General features: G+C 45.6%; 1 protein-coding gene across 1 annotated transcript in view; it reads left to right on the top strand.

The window, feature by feature from the left end:
- The window catches only part of COBL (cordon-bleu WH2 repeat protein), a 180,434-nt gene that overhangs the window by 147,111 nt on the left and 15,485 nt on the right, over positions 1 to 17,838 (top strand). Inside the window, exon 11 of the mRNA XM_088018680.1 lies at positions 13,775 to 14,084. Within this exon, the coding sequence (XP_087874806.1) occupies positions 13,775 to 14,084 (310 nt within the window). The remainder of the gene's footprint in view (positions 1 to 13,774; positions 14,085 to 17,838) is intronic.

The raw sequence follows: 17,838 nt of genomic DNA, 5'->3' as shown, positions 1-17,838 counted from the left end.
CCTGCTCAGGTCATGATCTCAGGGCCATGAGGTCAAGCCCTGCTCAGGGTCTCCGTACTCAACGTGGAGTCCGCTTGGGATTCTCACGCTCCCTCCTCTGCCCCTCCCCCCACTCACACTCTCTAAAGAAACAAATATATATAATTTTTTAAAAAAGAAATTTGTCATATATATTTATCATAAAAACATCTTTAAAAATAAAGACAAGAAGGAAAAGCAGCCAAACGTAAAGTCATCTTGGGGATGAGTGGTTATCTTTTTCCTGTTGTTTGAGTTTCCCTTTCTATACCACAGGAAAAAACAAACAAACAAACTTTATTTTAAAACTCAAAAGAATCCTAATAGAAAAAGTCTGGTCAGGTGCCGTTGTAGGGAGAATGTCTCTAAGCCCAAGTGGATGCAAGAGATGGGGTGGGTTCAAGGACAAGATGGGTTCCTTGCTTCCCAGGGGGTTGCCTTCCAACTTGGCATCCCAGCAGCAGATCCTAACAACTGAGGCTGGAACTTTGGCATCTCCCGGGAGGTTATTTTGGGTATCAGTGGGTTTTGCTGAGGTGAATGCTTTCTGGCCAATAAAGGCCAAGTTATTTGGGACCACCATGACAGCAAGTTAGACAGGTGGTTTGTGTGTGAAATGTTTAATTTACCGGTTTTGCAGTCTGTTGACTTGGGACAAGGCTGAAAACAATTGTATATAAGTTTCCTAAAATGAAAGGTGTGGATGATGATCATCGTTACAAGGAATAAGTACTCACTTTTGGTACATGTTAGCCTTTTATGATTTCTAAAACTTATTGTAGGAACTTATCTTGAAACAAGCACCTGTGAGTGTGTCTTCTCAGTATTAGAAATTTGTTTCCCACGTTAGTCCAGACCCAGGTAGCAGCTGGCATAAGCCATGTTTACAGTCTGCCCTATTCATTCAGTCCCAAACATCAGGCAATTTCTACAAATAAGCAGGAAGGCAGAAATACTCAAATTGGCCAGCTAAGCGACGGGGCGGATGTTGCCGGGAAAGATAGTGATGCAGAAATGTGAGACAGGGATCACTGGAGACTCATGCTTTCCACTCTGTTGTCGATGAGGCTTCTTTCCCAGGTAACTGCTCCAGGTATCTCTCACTGGGTCTGTGACAGCCTGTTCCGATGCTTGTGACTTTGGAGTCCTGTTTCTCTGCCTGTTCGGTCCCTCCTGCCCCAGATCAGGACTCCAGAAGCACCTGCCCCTCGCACCTGCCCCCCCCAACAATTCCTCACCCCTCCCCAATATGATCTCTTTTCTTCTTGTTGTGGGCATATTTTACAACCACACGGGGTGTGTTTTGTGTTTGTGAGTCACGTCCTCATTGTCTTTCCGAAGTTCTCCTGGTATAATTTCTGAAAGTAATTCTTTCCTCCCTGCTGTTTTGAGGAAGGTGTCACTGTTAACTTCGTGGAAAACATTCTGTGGAACAAAACACCCCTGTATCTTGAGATCAGAGACTGAACAAGAGTTGTTTTTTGGGTTTTTTTAAGATTTTATCTATTCATCTGAGAGAGAGAGAGAGAGAGAGCACACGAGAGGCAGAGGGAGCGGGAGAAGCAGGCTCCCTGCTGAGCCAGCCAGGAGCCCGATGCGGGGCTCCATCCCAGGACCTGGAGATCATGACCTGAGCCGAAGGCAGACGCCTAACCATCTGAGCCACCCAGGTGCCCTGCACGGGAGTTTTTTAGCAAGTCTATTCATTACCTCCGGTGGGAGGAGGTAATTTTGTGGGAGGAGTCACTGTCTTTGAAAGACAGCCGTGAAGAGGTTTGAGGAGGTGGAGGATGGAAGCTACCTGGCTTAGATGTAGACTGTTCTCAGCTCAGCTCAGTGAGGGGAGAAGCACGAGCTGCCCAGGTGGCCCGTGAGGGGCTGGAGGAAGTACAGACCTGGACCAGCAGCCTCAGCATCATTGGGAACATGTGAGCACTGCAGGTGCCGGGTCCCCACCTGAGACCCTCTGAATCAGAAACTTGTGAGCGAGGGGTGGCTGAGCAATCTATTCTAACAAGCCCTCCGAGGGATTCTGATGCAGGCCAAGAGAACCATTGTTCCCAGGGAACTCGGATGCTTGCAGCTAAGTAGTCCAGTGAGGCCCAGTGTCTACTGATGGTAATCACGGCTGCCATGTCTCAGCCTTGACTCTGTGTCCTGCAGTCTCCTTTACCTGTGCTGTTTTCACTCCAGCCGTTGCTCTTGCATTCCTGAGGGGCGTGCCTCCAAGCTGGGGAGACCCGGTGTGATGGCCACGTGAGCATTGCAAGGCCAGTGCTCAGAGCTGGAGCACCTGAAGACCTCCGAGGTCATTGGGGGGGGAAAGCTTGAGCTGCCCCCGAGGGAGGAAGACTTTCAAGAGGAAAGAGAGGTCATTTTGTGAGAAGGAATGAATGCATCAAGTTGTAAGAAGGAATGAATGCATCAAGTTGTGAGAAGGAATGAATGCATCAAGTTGTAAGAAGGAATGAATGCATCAAGTTGTAAGAAGGAATGAATGCATCAAGTTGTAAGAAGGAATGAATGCATCAAGTTGTAAGAAGGAATGAATGCATCAAGTTGTAAGAAGGAATGAATGCATCAAGTTGTGAGAAGGAATGAATGCATCAAGTTGTAAGAAGGAATGAATACATCAAGTTGTAAGAAGGAATGAATGCATCAAGTTGTAATGCATTTGATGGGCAACCCTGAGCTCAGATATGCAGTGGCTTCTCCTGGTGGAAGCTTCCCAGCATCCCTGCTTTTCAAGGGTGCCCACTCTTGCTTCTCCACGCTCCGTGGCTTGTGCCACGCTCCAGCCGAGCCTCTGAGTTGTCTGCCCTGAAGGGAGGGAGGGTTTTGAGCCTGGATAACTGGGGGACACATCTGAGACAAGAAAGACTGTGGGTGTGAAACACATTTTAAGTTAAAGTAAGTTGAGTTTCCTTACATTGCTGGCAATATCATGGGCAAAATGCCCTGAAAACCCCTTCTGCTACAGAGCATCTCCAGGTGCTAGAACTTACATAACAAACATCCTTTTAAATGCATAGCTGAGCTTGCAAGAGAGTAAATGAAATTGTACTGGCCTGAAAATGAGGACAAAGTCACAGAATAGAAGAGCAAGGAGACCCTCAAAGGACCCCCTCCTTAAAACAAAGGAGTGGAAAGAAGCAGCCACCAGCACAAGGAGATGCCAAGGGAAAAATTCAGAAAGTCACTGTAGGCCAGTCAGTCAGTCCACGGTGGGGGGAGAAAAACATCACGGTAGCCTCAATTCGACAGAAAAACCTTAGTCTCTCTCTCTCTCTTTTTTTTTAAGATTGTATGTATTTATTTATAAATGAGTGAGCAGGGGAGGAACAGAAGGAAAGGGTCAAGCAGACTCCCCGCTGAGCGCAGTGCCCCATGCAGGGCTCCATCCCATGACCCTGAGATCATGACCTGAGCCAAAACCAAGAGTCGGACACTCAACCGACTGAGCTACCAGGTGCCCCAAACCTTAGTCTCTGGATGAACCCAGCCAGCCACCACAGCAAGGAGGGCAGAAGTTCCTCAGGTCTCCAGGCCTGAGCACCAAGAGGGGAAAGGGAAGAAAAGATATTCTGACACCCATCAGCTGGAAGTGTTAATATGTTTAGTAGATGTTACAGACAGTAGAACTTCAGAAACTATCGGTAAAGAAACGGAAGCACAGACTGACCGAGAAAGAACTTTGAATCTAACATACATTACAGAAAGAAAGAAAGAGAGAGAGAGAGAGAGAGAGAGAGAAGAAAGAAAGAAAGAAAGAAAGAAAGAAAGAAAGAAAGAAAGAAAGAAAGAAAGAAAGAAAGAAAGAAAGAAAGAAAGAAAGTTTTCTTTTTTCTGTTTAGTTGTTCTTAAAAACACCTACTGAGATGTTTTATTGCAGTGACAATTTTGTCTGTACTCAGTGATCTCCACATTTTGGTATAACCAAAGGATGGAGACCTGAGGACAGGAAGATGAGGGAGAACCCTTGGTCAAATGACACATTCATTTAATCAAAACAGGGAAAAAGGAAGATCTAAATTTTAGGACAAATTAAAATGGTTACTTTTATGAAAGACTGAGTATATAATGGATGGTAACAACAGCTGTATATAAGACTGCAGAAATGTTCCTCATTCAGTCACTTTGATGCCAACCTTAGGTCAGTAGCAGTGGCTAAAAAGGATATTTCAGAAAGCTAAGCAAAAGTAGACCACACATTTTGTTCTCTAGGGTTCTGGTGATAAAGGATAGATCATGGAAGAAACTAGTGGAGGAAACGGGCTGTATTTTTCTTAGATTGCCTATCTGGAATGGCAGATGACTCACCTTTGCTTCATGCCAGACCTGACTCATAGTCAATTCAAAATCGAGTCCCTTGGCAACCTTGGAAAGTCCCTGAACGTCAAATTTTCTGAGGTGTTGATTAAATACAATTCATGTGCTTTAATATTCTAGACTACCTGGAGACAGGGTTTCTGTTTTGATGACGAAAACTAAAGCATCAGCTTTGTTCTTGCCAGCATGAAGTACACACTTCCTTCAGAGACGAAGCCCCAGAAATGTATATGTAAGAAAGGACTGAGCTTTTTTCTCAAAGGTAGTTTAGAATATACCGAAATCCCTGGACAAATGGAATCAAGATTTGTTCCATAGAATATAGAAGAAAATCTTTTCACTTAGAAAAGTTTACATGTAGGGATTCTCCCTAAAATCCATTTCTTGGTGAAAGAACTTAATTTGGCTCTTGCCTAACAGGTGATTTTGTGTAATTTTGAATGGACTTGCCCCTTTAATGGGCCTGGCAGAGTAAGTTTCTGCAACATGTACCCTCAGGGATAGATGAAATAATTTGTTGGCTGGGGTTTCTTTTATAATTTGCAAAATAGGAATAATGATATCCACACTGCAGAGGGCATTGGATTAAGCTGGAGGTAGGTAAATATCCATCTGAACAGTGCAGAGTGTCAACACCCAACCACCATTGTAGGACTTTCAAATGTCAGTGTTGGACTATACTATCTGGTAGTAAATATCCAATGGTCTAATATTTTAGGCAACCCTTAAAGCCAGACATCAGGGTAAAGGAGGAATCCTGTGTCACTATTTGCTAAAGCAGGCACATGACAACAGGAGGAAACTTCAGTTTTAAGACTGCTGAACTTAGCTGAAGGGCAGTCAACCATTATAGCTGCTGACGGAAACTGTACGCCTCATCCCAATGGAGTCCCCCCCAGAAGGTGACTTCCGTCTCTGCCTAGCCCAGTTGCCATAGGGATTTCTACTGTATACTAAGGAAACAGTGATGTTCATATGTGTGAAAGAAATCCACTTCCTACTGTTATTGACACCCTCATGTAAACACATGAAAGCAGTCACGGGGGGCACCTGGATGGCTCAGTCAGTTAAGTGTCCAGCTTTAGAGTTCAGCTCAGATCATGATCTCATGGTCATGAGATCAAGCCTCATGTCAGGCTCTGCACTCAGTGTGGAGTCTGCTTGGGATTCTTCCTCTCTCCCTCCCCCTCTGCTCCTCCCCCCACTGGCATGCGCGCTCTCTCTTTCTCTGTCTCTCTAAAATAAATAAATAAAATCTTTAAAAAAAATAAGCAGTCAAGAACCACTAAACAGTTTTTTTTTTCTTAATGCATGAAAGAGGGGCAACAAACTGATCAGAGGAACCAACCCCAAAGGAAGTAGAGTTAATTTAGGAAACAGAATAGAACTTTAAATATTTTTTGTCATTGCTTCAGAGAATTGTAATAGATCATCACATACATAAAACAAGAGCAAATGAATAAATAAATGAATAAAAGAACATCCAAAAGTTCTTGGAAATTAAATACAGACACATTTTGGTGAAATTGTTGATATTCATAGATAAAAAGGAAACCCTTACCAGCTTCGAGAGAGAAGGTTATAGATAGTTCGAAAGAACCGTGGTAGCATACGGGTTCTCATCTGTGAGGCAGGATGCCAGAAAAGAAGGCACTGAAAATACAGTCTTAAAGAAAGATTGTGACCTGAATCTTGCTTGGATTTAGCCATACTGATTGTCAAGGATGTGGATTAAATGAAGACTATCTTCAGACACAAGAAGGCTTAGAGAGTAAACTGGATCCAAATTAGATTGTCTTGAAAATACAACTACTGAAACATGTAATCCAAATAATGGAAAATAAATCTAGAAAAGAGAACCATGTGATATGCAACTGTCTCATTTCATATAAAAAGTTCCTGTAATGGAAGTCCCATAATGCAAAATAGACATATATTTTTAATTTATATTTTATATTTACATACTATACTTATAATTACGTTGTAATTAATTTGCATATTATATATTTAAATTATATATGTATATATGTTATATGTCTAGTTACTATATTAATAAATATATTAATGTATCTAATATTTATAGTAAATACATTTGACATTATGGTATTTATATTTAATAAATATTGTAGGCGTGTGTATATATATATATATATATATATATGAAAATATCAGGGCAATTACACATTGATTAGACAGAACTCTTTAGTTCCAAGAGACAGAAACATGTCTTGGACTAGTTAAGAAAAATGGGTTTTTGTGGGAGTTTTCTGGCTCACATAACTGGGAATTCCAAGAGATGAATCCTCATTATGGTCATGGCTGAGTCCAGGCACCCAATTACTGTCATAGGACTGTGTTTTTCCCCCATCTGTGGATGAGCTCTCTCCATGTGCTAGTCCAAGTGACTGCCATTTATCCAAGACTCCCCCATTCCATTGACTCCGGCCCAGTGAGACCACCTTCCCCAGGAGCTCTGGTGGGAAGGTCCAGAGACAGGCCTTGATTTGTCCAGCCTGGGACATGTGCCCTTCTTTGGCTCTACGGTTGTGTGCACAGTTTAAATTGGCCAGATTTTGGTTCATCTCATGCCCACCCTCTGTGGCCAGGGGTAGGTAGGGGCGGTTGTTAGATATTCCCAGATGTTGAGAAATAGGTTAGCCACAGAAGGGAGGAATTCACTTAGCACTAACAGGGAGGGGAACAGTGGCCGAGAGACAAAAGCAGCATCTGTTGCCTATATATGTCCTAACAGAACAGGGATTGCCTCACAGCCTTCCCTTACAGTGGTGGAAATTGAAATTTTCTCTGCCCATTTCTCTGGGCACATCAGGATTCTAGGATTAGATTCTAGTGAAATATGGGTTGACTGATACCAAGAATATATTACTTGACTCTTAAGGGAATCCAGGTCTATTTTAGATCCATAGGTGCTTTCAAAGTCTTCATTATCCTGCCTTCTTGAAGAAGTGTGTGTGTGTGTGTGTGTGTGTGTGTGTGTGTAATAATGCTTTATAGTGAACTGGCTGCACTGTTATCTACATCATGCGGTATCTTTGAGAGGCTCAGGTCTGTGCAGCTTTTGGACCAGAACGCTAATGTTAGTTAAATGTTAAATAGTGCCCATCCAAATAAAGAAGCTGTCATTTTGAAGGGGAATGAATACCTAAACTTTTGAGCGAACTACCTACGGAATTAACGAGAGGAAAAGAAGGTAGGCAGGATTCGGGCCACCAGTCAAGGCAAAATACATATAATGTGGGGACAGAGGGTCTCTACACCCAACCTCTCCACGCTCTTCCCCCTGAGCACTTGCACACATGTGCCCCCACATGGACACGACACCATGAAGCCCATGAGGCACCATAGAGCGCAAGCACTTTCGACAGAACCTGACACTTGCCGTTCGGTCTCATGTTTCCATGCTTCTGCCCATTCTTTGACCCTTCTGCCCTCCACCTGCCCACACCATGCTTGTTTCAAGACCCTATTCAGTGGTCACTTTCACGTCCTCTCTAGTTAGAAGGAACAGCCCCACTTCTGTCTTCCTGGGGCATTCTCCATGTGCTCACCATCGCAGCTCTTCAACTGACTTGTGTATGTCAGTGGGGTTTTTTTTCTTAAGATTTTATTTCTTCAGTTGAGAGAGAGAGAGAGAGAGCACAAGCAGGGGGAGTGGCAGGCAGAGGGAGGGGGAGAAGCAGGCTTCCCGCTGAGCAGGGGGCCCAACGCAGGGCTCTATCCCACAGCCCTGGGATCATGACCTGAGGCAGACACCTAACCGACTGAGCCACCCAGGCGCTGCTGTGTGGGTGGTTTCAACCTAAGGGAGGCATTTCCCTGGGAGAACACCGAGACTTTCCAGAGGAATCCACTCCGAGAGGTTATGCCTCTGTTTTTGTATTTGTTCTTACAAGTGAGGTGCCTGGGAGCTCCCCTGGGGGCAGTCTCAGCGCCAGCATCTCCCCCCCACGCGTAGGAATGCCCTTCTCCTCCCTCACAAAATACAGGCGTAGCACTCAGCCATGAGGAATCCCACTTGGGTGCGGTTCCCTGAGATGGGCAGACCTCTTCTTGGTGCCTGACAAAAGGATAAATGGAGTTCTTGGTAGAGGGTTGATCAGGTAAGAAATCGAAGGACTTGGCAGCAGATCCTTTTGAGCATCAGGTGATTTCCAAGCCTTCTTTCTGACAAGGAATCTAATCGAGTCGTTGGATCACAGCTCATTAAGCATAAATTTTGTGACAGATCAATTAAGTGACATATACCGGACAAAGAGTTTAAAGGCTTAATTGCCCTCTACTTACTCATGTGAACAAGCCTTCCTGGTGCTTAATATCAATAGAATGAAAAATATGAGCTGCCATTGATGGCAAACCCCGCCTCATGCCAGCAATAAATAATCCAGTCATTTTAAAGGAATTAATTGGAAAAAAGCCTCATCTAGCTCACTATGAGATGCCCTTTCAATGAAATTTTACCTTTTTAACAAGTGTCAAAATTTCTAAAACATTTTTGCCATTTGTATTGACTGCTTTCTGTTAATTATCACAGTGACAACCACTCCGTGTTGAGAAAGAATTTAACACTGCCATGTTATGGTGAGAGAAAATAAAAATTAAATTTTAATTTATATACTGAGCTGAGCTTGGAGTCAGATTGAGATCCTCTCTCCTTCTCCCCCTGCCGCTCCCTCCACCCCACTCATGCTCTCTCTCACTCTCGAAAAAAAAAAGAAAAACATTTTTTAAAGTATTAATATTTACAATGCAGTAGAAATTACATCTGTTGCAACCCACTGAACTCATGATGGAAATTTTCAGGTGTCAATTATAAATGCTAGGAGTACATGGGGGTTCAAAATTATTGGGGGATGTATATGACAAAAATTACTGACATGTACCTATCAGCTTGCACCACTGGTTCAGGGGCACTTTGCCAGTGGCTCCCTTATCTTTCCCTTTATTCCCAGTACCTAGAACATAGGGAACTAAGTCACAGTAGATGGAGATGAAGGATGAGCATCACTTATTGGCTATGGATAGTGTGCAGAAACCATAGGCGTCAATGTGAGATGGGGAAGAATCCTTTCTGTGAGACATTTTCTCTGGTCCACGTCAATGCGGTGGAAATGACCCTTGGGAAGTCTCCCTTGGTAATGACCAGCAAGTGAGCAAAATCATAGGATACATGATCTTTCATTTGCCTTCAATAAAATCACTCAAAAATTAATCTGTTACAAAAGTCCTTGGGAGATCCTTATATTTAGTGTTTAACATTTTCTTTGGTGACTTTGTAACAGAAACACTCAATGAAACTAGTATTGAACAGAACACGATAGTGTTCACCTTGAGGAATTGAGAGCCTTAAGTTAGCATTTTCTTCCTTACATCTGAGCTAGAGAAATTTCCTGGAGCTCTCATTTAGATCGAATGGCATTTGAACCATGGGATTATAAAATTTAGGTGGAGGACAGTGAAGCGGTTAGTATTCCTTATTCGGGTTCTATGGCTATTAATTTGGAAGAGAATTGGTATTAGGCAACAAATTAAGTGTGTTCTTCACATTTGCCAAAATCCTGCCGTGATAACTTTTTAGCTCCAAAAGGTTGTTCACGCCTTAAGAGAAGAGCAAACCTGCCAGCGAACTAATTAAGTCAAAACTCATGAGCTACACTTTTAGGGCCAACAGAAGATAGCCGAAGGGATGTCGACATTGTTGTATTCCTTTTACGATTCCTAGTCCGTCACCCGTCAGTTGTCCGAAGACTGTTTGCATCTTACATTTTGATTTGGGATTTCAGAGAATGATAGTATTCTGTGTCCAGAATGGATTTTAGAGCTCATCAGAACCCCCTTATTTTACAGAAAGAGGAAAGGCTGTTCCAAGAGAACTTGGACCTCAGTGTAGGATTCAGGCTCTTAATCCAGCCTTAATCCAGCTGCCCGTGGATTTCAGGCTGGGGTCCCTGAAGCACTGGCTTCACTGGACCAGGGGCTAAGTGAGGGAGGTGAGGGGCGCACAGAAGGATCTCGAGGGCCCCAATCTCATGACAGCCAAAGCAGCCCCAAGCTTTTATGTTCGGGGCTTCTGTTTATCGATAAAGAAGAAACAAGTCTCCCGCACCATCATCTTATTCAGAAATTGTCAAAACATGTCACAGCTCACAGGGTTAATAGCAGGAACCAGCCCAGCGGAGGAAAAGACGTGAAGTCGGGGCAGGGTGAGTGAGGTGGGGGTATCTGATTCCAAGCAAAGAGTCTCAGACTGACAGAGCTGACTGCAGACAGACGTGAAAAATGCACTGAGCCAGGTTGGAGCCTCCCGGGAATGTTCCTTCCCATCTCCAGATCGGTGCCATCTTTGACAGCTACCCCAGAAGGGTGGCAGGAAGTCGCTCACACGAGTCTGAGCCCTTGCACGTGCTGCTCTCTCCTTGGCCTATCCCCCGGGCTGGGTGCCCCCGTCACTGCTGTCGTTCTGTCGTCCCGTCCTCACCCACACGTCCTCACCACCCGCTGCCCGGGGCATTGCTCCTGTTCCTTCTCCCCGAGCATTTATGCACCCGTCCTCCTGATGCCTGTATGACCCCCCTCCTGAGAGCGGGGCGCCTTTACCCGCTCCCGCCCAGCACCAGCTCCCTGGCCCCCCACGCAGTGCACGTTGGGGGGCCCCTCACTGAACACCTGTCCAGTGGGTTCAAGGATGCAGTTACCCAGGCCCTGGAAGGCGATCCATGAGAAGTGGAGGGCTCGCCTGGGCAAGACGGGAGCTCCGGTAACTGCAGTCTTTACTGTATATTGTGAAAACGGTTTCACACGTAAAGGCTCAATATAGATTTCTCACACATTGTCAATTTAGGTTTGCAGTTGGCTTAATTTAGAACAGTGACTTTCAACTTTTTTTTTTCCTCAAAACTTCTGAAGGATATAGAGGAAGCCCAGACGGGCATTCTGGATCTCATAACTGGAGAGAAAGGGGCTGGGGTGGGCTTGGAGCCCCCCATCCACCAGCGATGAACTCTGAGTTTCCAGGGCTTGTGTGTGTCAGGAGAACGCCCGAGCCGCAGGTGGGACCCGTGGAGAGGTCGGCTTCAGGGAGCAGACCCCGTGCGGTTACTTCACACTCGAGAGGTGACTGCTGGGGTGGGAAGAAGGGGGCCACAGCTGGACGGAGCCCCTATTTGGTACCTGCTGTGTGTTGACCCCTCCTTCTGACCAGCCAGACCCACTTGACCTGTGCAAAGGCACCTAGAGTTGGTTTTAGCATATGGCACCGTCGGTCTCTGTGTATGTGTCTGTCCCCTCAAAAACCATGTGTCCCCAGATTACCGAGACTCTTGGACTGGAAATCTGTGTCCTAGGTCCGATCACAGGGCCCTTCCCATCTTGGCACACGCACCCCCCACCCCCAGCAGTGGAGACACACCAGGGCCATCGCACCTTGGACGGGCATCACATTGAGCCCTCCCCATAGTCCTATGGTGGCCCATGAGCCCACCTCCCAGACAAAACTGAGACCGAGGGGTCCAGACCCCTGCCCTGACCACCATTCAGCTGCTCTGCTGGGATTCGAATGCAGGTCTTTGTGACCTGAATCCTTTATGCTCGTTCACCGTGTCCTACACCACATAGAAGAGAAAGTGTGAATTTAACTGACCTACTTGCTCAGCGACAGTGACAAAAGGGAAGGCAGGAAACAGGGGTCTGGCTTGGCCATCTGGGCTGCTGTTGATGGCTGTGCGGTGGAGCCCCTCTGAGTGGGGTCCCCAGAATGACACGATGGGGTGGAGTCTCCGGCCGTGTGGGCAGCGCGGCCGGCAGGCGTCCGAGGTGCGACAGCTCATCAGCAAACCCCCGGCAGGAAAGGTCTGGCTGGACTGGTCCGAAGGCAGCGTTTCTTCTCCACATCCACCCTCTCATTAAGAGCCTGGCCACAGAGGCTTGGAAGAACGCCGCAGGAAGGCGGGCATTGTTAAAAGCGTTCACTGCATTCGGACACATTGCCTTGTGCATTTCTGCTGCTTCTCTAAACAATTCCTCCTTTGTGTTCCCCTCTTTACTTTTGAGCTCGGTTGGGAAATGTCTGTTTTGTTTGGTTTGTTTTAATTTTTGTTCTTTTGTTTCATTTATTGTTTGGGATCTCAAATAAGCCAACCCCTGAAGGAATGGTCTCCTTGGCGCTCTTTTGGGCTCGTTAATTCTATGTTGCCAGCCTGCTGTCCTGATGAAGCCGTGGCTGAGGTTGAGGACAGGGATGCTGGCACTTGACTCTCAGGGCGTGATTATGTGCAGTGAGCACCGGGGACACCAATGGCCAGTATTCACATTAGGCATCCAGCAGCTATGTATTGGAGGAATGGTTCTGAAGCAAAATAAAAAATTAAAAAAAAAATTTTTTTTTAATACTAAATAAATAAACAAAATACACTGAAACTCCAACACAACATAGTCCTTCCTTCCCGGCCCACCAGGGCTGAGATACTGAAGTTTAAAATCCGTTTCTGCATTAAATTAAAGGAAGACAGCCCTGCTACGCAGCCGGTCCAGAGTCGCGTACTCATGTCCTTCTCCCGGGCATGGAGCGTTCCGTGACCTCAGAGAAACTGGAAGCTCACTCTGCTTACACGCTTAATGTATCTATCCCTGAAGAGTTCACTTGGTAGGTGTGCCAAATGGCTACAGTGTTCCCCCATCATTCGTACTTAAGTATGATGGAACTCTGGCTCTGATCCGTGCAAATCTCTGCATCTCATTCTTTTGGCTGCGGTAAAGCTCACTTAAGAGCTCAGGGGGCCAGAGGACCTCCACCAAACACACTTTTGTTCTGGTTCTTTTTCATTTTTCTTGGAGGTGATCCTCCAAGATCACCTCTTCTTTGGACCAGATCTCCCTGTCTCGCATGTAAAAATGAAGCGGGGGGGGAATAAATAAAATAAAAATGAAGGGGGAGCCAGATGCCGACAAAGAGTGCCATTAATACTTTAGATCAGATTCCGGATGTTTGTATCGAACATTTGTCAGAAGTTCCCAAACAGTATTAGCTATTCCTAAGTCTGTTTATATTTGGAAACGATTATTTTTTTTAAAGAACTCATTTTAAAACAACTTCAATGAAACCAAGGGTCAGACTGGAAAGAATTGCATCCACCACGTCATTCGTATGAATTTTTAAATGTGCTTGCCCATAGTCAGATGCAGGATAAAAATCCAAAAGGCTGATCTGTAATGTGATTTTTGAGGGAAAGTTTTGCTCTCGATCACATATATGCCTACAGCTCCCTCCGAGTTAAAATATTTCTGGAGGGAGCCGTTGCGTTGGCACGGGTCTTGCTTGATTCCTGGCGCCCTGGATTCCAGCTTCCAGGTGAGTCAGGCGGGTTGGTGTAGAAACGTGCTGGCTGACTTGTCCTTGCCGTGTCTTGTCCAGTGAGCCTGCCCCTGGGCCCCAGCAGTCCCTGCGGCACGGACAGGGTCCCGCCGGTCCTGTGTGAGGCCGAGGAGACCGTGTCTGTCAGCAGCTGTTTCGTATCAGAAGACACAACTGAAGACTCTGGAGTGGTGAGCTCCCCCTCAGACATCATCTCCCTGGATTCCCAACACGACAGCATGAAATCCAAAGATAAGTGGGCCACAGACCAGGAAGACGGCAGTGACCAGGACCTGGCTGGAACCCCGGAACTGGGTCCCCACAAGAGCCCCACCTGGGAGAGGAACAGCTCTGGGAACTGGCATCCAAGGTGAGTCAGGGGACAGCTGGCGAGGGAGGCCCCATCCTAGCCTCGGGAGGAAGGTCTTCTGTTCACGGTGACCCAACCGACGCCATGGCAGGTGCCCTCCAAAGTTGCCACTCCCCGATGTGGGGGTTCACTATCCACAACCATGTCTTCAGGGTCTTTGTAGACAGGTAGGTGTTTATAAGTAATACCTAAAGATTGGCTTTGTTAGTTTTTCCTTTTATGTAAACGACACCATAGGCTCAGTGTCCTTTTTTGCTCAAAATCGCGTTTTCAAGATCGATCCATGATGATACATGTCTTGTGAGTTCATTTATTTTTCTGCTTTTTAATTAATGAGCACTTAGGTCATTCTGGTTTTCCACACCACTAGAAACAATGAGGAAGTTGGACATATGTCTCTGTTTACACATAGAGAGCTTTCTAGAGGAGAAATTATTAGACATTCAGAAAAACTCATCCCCAACTATGGACTGTTGGCAAATTGCTCTCCAAAATGATTGGCTGGTCTACAGGCCCTCCAGTGGTCTCTAACGGCCTGCCATCCACACCTGCCCCAACACCTGCCATCAGAACACCCCTACTTTTCCACTCATACGGGTGTCCAATGGCACGCCACATGCTTTTTAATTCACAGTGTTCTGATTAGTAAGAATGAGCATCTTGTCCAATATGCATTAACACTTTGATTTTCTTCTTGCATGACTTGCCTTTCTAGAGACTGCCCTTTTTAAAAATACTTTTTAAATTTTTTGTTAAGAGAGAGAGCGTGCAAGAGTGGGGAGAGGGACAGAGGGAGAGGCAGAGAGACAGTCTGAAGCAGGCCCCACACCCAGCACGGAGTCTGACTCAGGGCTTGGTCCTACGACCCTGAGATCATGACCTGCGCCAAAATCAAGAATCGGACGCGTAACAGCATGAGCCACCCAGGCACCGCCACAGACCTTAAAAAACAAACAAACAACAACAACAACAAAAAACTGGGATGTTACTTTTTAAAAAAAAAATTCATTAATTTCTTCTTAATCTGTAAATCAGTTCTTTACTACACACAGTCTTTACGACTATGCCTTGAATGTAGCTTTGTTTTCTCTTGTTGCATAAAAATGGCTTTTTAATTTTAATGTTCTTAAATGTGTCCCTTTTCTCCTGAATGTGTATAGTCTTTGCATATTTAAGAGACCCTTCTCCTACCCTGAAGGACTAAAGATTATCTGAATTTCTTATAAAAGTTTAGTGTTGTTTTCTCACATTTGGGCTTCTCAACTACCTGGGTTTAGTTTCGGGTGTGATGTGAAGAAGAAAATCTGTTTTTTCCCACTGACTCCTAGCTCCACTTTGGACTATGTACGTGCCCCCGGCGGTCTGTTCCATACCACTGGCTTATCCGTCTGACATCGTCCCAGCAGCACACTGCTGTTGTCCCTTTCTTCGTTCTTCTAAGAAGAAGCTTAATTCTCTGCAGCCCATCAGTTTTTTTCTTCACCCTTTAAATAATTTTAAGAACTAGTCACACACACACTGTTATGGAAATAGTAACAAAAGTAGAATGATCCCAACAAATTCGCGCGTCGATCACCAAAACAAATGAATGCCTTTGTGTTTTTCATGTTTTGTTCCTACTTTGTCCATATGAACACACAAATCTTTACCTGGTTAATGTAACTGTAGTGTCAGTAATAATTTATTTTGATTTATTTTTACCTAAGGATTTATCATGAGCATATGCCCATTTGTTAATTACACTCTAATAATTTTAACGTATAACTCGTCAATCTTACGGACCATTTCAAGACCAAGTTTGTATTTTCATTTGACAGGAAATTAGATAGTACCAGTTGCTCCCCCCCCACACACACACACACAAGGTCTGTTAGCCTGTGCTGTTTGCATCTATGAGAGCCGAGAAAAAATTATGGTATTTCCTTCTTCATCCATGAAACATTAAAAAAAAAAATCACTTTCTACAGTAATCCCCAGGTCTGTTCTGTGAGTTTGAATGGAGATTGCACACCCCGAGCTCTACATCTGAAGCTAATCAGACATTTTTAATTCTGGCCCCTCGGGATGCTCATGTTAGTCATCGTTTGCTTTGCTGGCATTGACCGCTGATGTAAAATCTTGCTGACTTCTATCCAAATATGAGAGTTAATGTTGCCTGTGGCCACAGCCAGGATAATCATGGGAGTCTTTGGAATTTGATGCTTTATCCCAGCAGGGAGTAGGGCATGTTTTTCTGCCCGATTCTCTGGGGTGCCATGGAATTTGAGAGTAGCAAGGCGGGGAGCGAGGGGGCTCTGACCGACCCACAGTGGGTCCCCCAGCACTAAGTAGTTGCCTAGTCTTTGCGAGTCCCCATGACTTTGCAGAGCCTTGTGCATTTGCTTATGCATGCACAGATGATGCCTCCTACCTCTCAGAGGTGTGGTAAGCCTATAAATGCCCAGTGTGCGTGGCTCAGTACACATTGCCTGTGTATCAAATAGGATACATTGTCAAAGTTACTACTCTTAGTTTAGGAAATGAGGCACCCAGAATTCTCTGGGCTTCCAACAGCCCAGCAGTCTAACGAGGATGAAGATAGCCTCTGAGCCCCCCAGCCCTGTCTGTGCTATTCCACTGTCTGTCACAGAGTTGGGATCCCCCTCTGCCTAGGACTTTTCATGGAATGACCATAGTTAGTGCGATATTGTGATTCATAAGAAATACCTATTTGGTCACTCAAAAGACCAAAACATATGCCTCATAAATATTGGTCTTCATCCACAGTTTCTGGCTCAGAGCTCCCAAAAACCTTGGAATTTCCGGAGTGTTGAGAATGATAAAGGTCTTTTGTTATGTTAATGAGATGCCTTTTGGAAAGCACCCTTGGGTGGGGGCTGGTTGCCAAGGGAGCCAACGAAGTGACTAAAAGGGAGAACTTTCAGCTCCCCTCCCTGACCATCCTGGGAGGGAAGAAGGGCTGGAGGTAAAAACAGCCAATGGCCAGGGACTTAGTCAAACACGATGATGCTATGAAGCCTCCATAAAACCCCCAAAGGACTGCATTGGAGAGCTTCTGGGTTGGTGAGCACGAGCAGGCTGGGGAGAGTGGCTTCTGGCTGGAGAAGCATGGAGACCCTGCCCGCACCTCTCCTTATGCACCTCTTTTTCTGGCTATTGATTCTTATCCCTTCCGATGTCCTTTAAGAACCTGGTCAACCCAGGCCTTTCTCTGAGTTCTGTGAGTCATCCTGGCAAATTAATTGAACCTGAGGAGGAAGGTGTTGGATCCTCCGTTCTGTAGTGGTCGGTGGTCAGAAACAGGAGGCTGGGGTCTCAAGTGTGGGGGTGGGGAGCAGCCAGGTGGGACTGAGCCCTCCGACCTATGGGTCGGATGGTGTCTCTGGGTCCATAGGGTCAGAAATGAGTTGAATTCTTGGACATCCTGCTGGAGTCAGAGAAATGCTTGCCATTGTACATAGGTCAATGCCCCCGACATCTGTATTGAGTCTGGGAGCACCTGAGAAGTTTCTTTTGCTGGAGTGCTCTCCGCTGACAAGTAGGACTGACTCAGAGACTGTGGTGTGGTGTATCACATGTTTATTTCCAATATGATTTTCCATCAAGCTCGGGGTGACGGAGAAGCTGGTAGAAAGCTGGGGTTGCCAACTCAAAGGCTCACAGGGACCAGGCAGATAATGAGGGTGAGCGGCCACAGAGGGCAGCCCCAAAAGCTCAGTCTTCTCTCGAGAAAGCAGCCTTGCACCCTCCCTCC

The sequence above is a fragment of the Eumetopias jubatus genome, unplaced genomic scaffold, assembly GCF_037043125.1.
Source record: "Eumetopias jubatus isolate StellerSeaLion01/CBP00866 unplaced genomic scaffold, mEumJub1_p1.0 scaffold_14, whole genome shotgun sequence".
NCBI lineage: Eukaryota > Metazoa > Chordata > Mammalia > Carnivora > Otariidae > Eumetopias > Eumetopias jubatus.
This window is presented reverse-complemented; position numbering and strand designations above follow the sequence as displayed.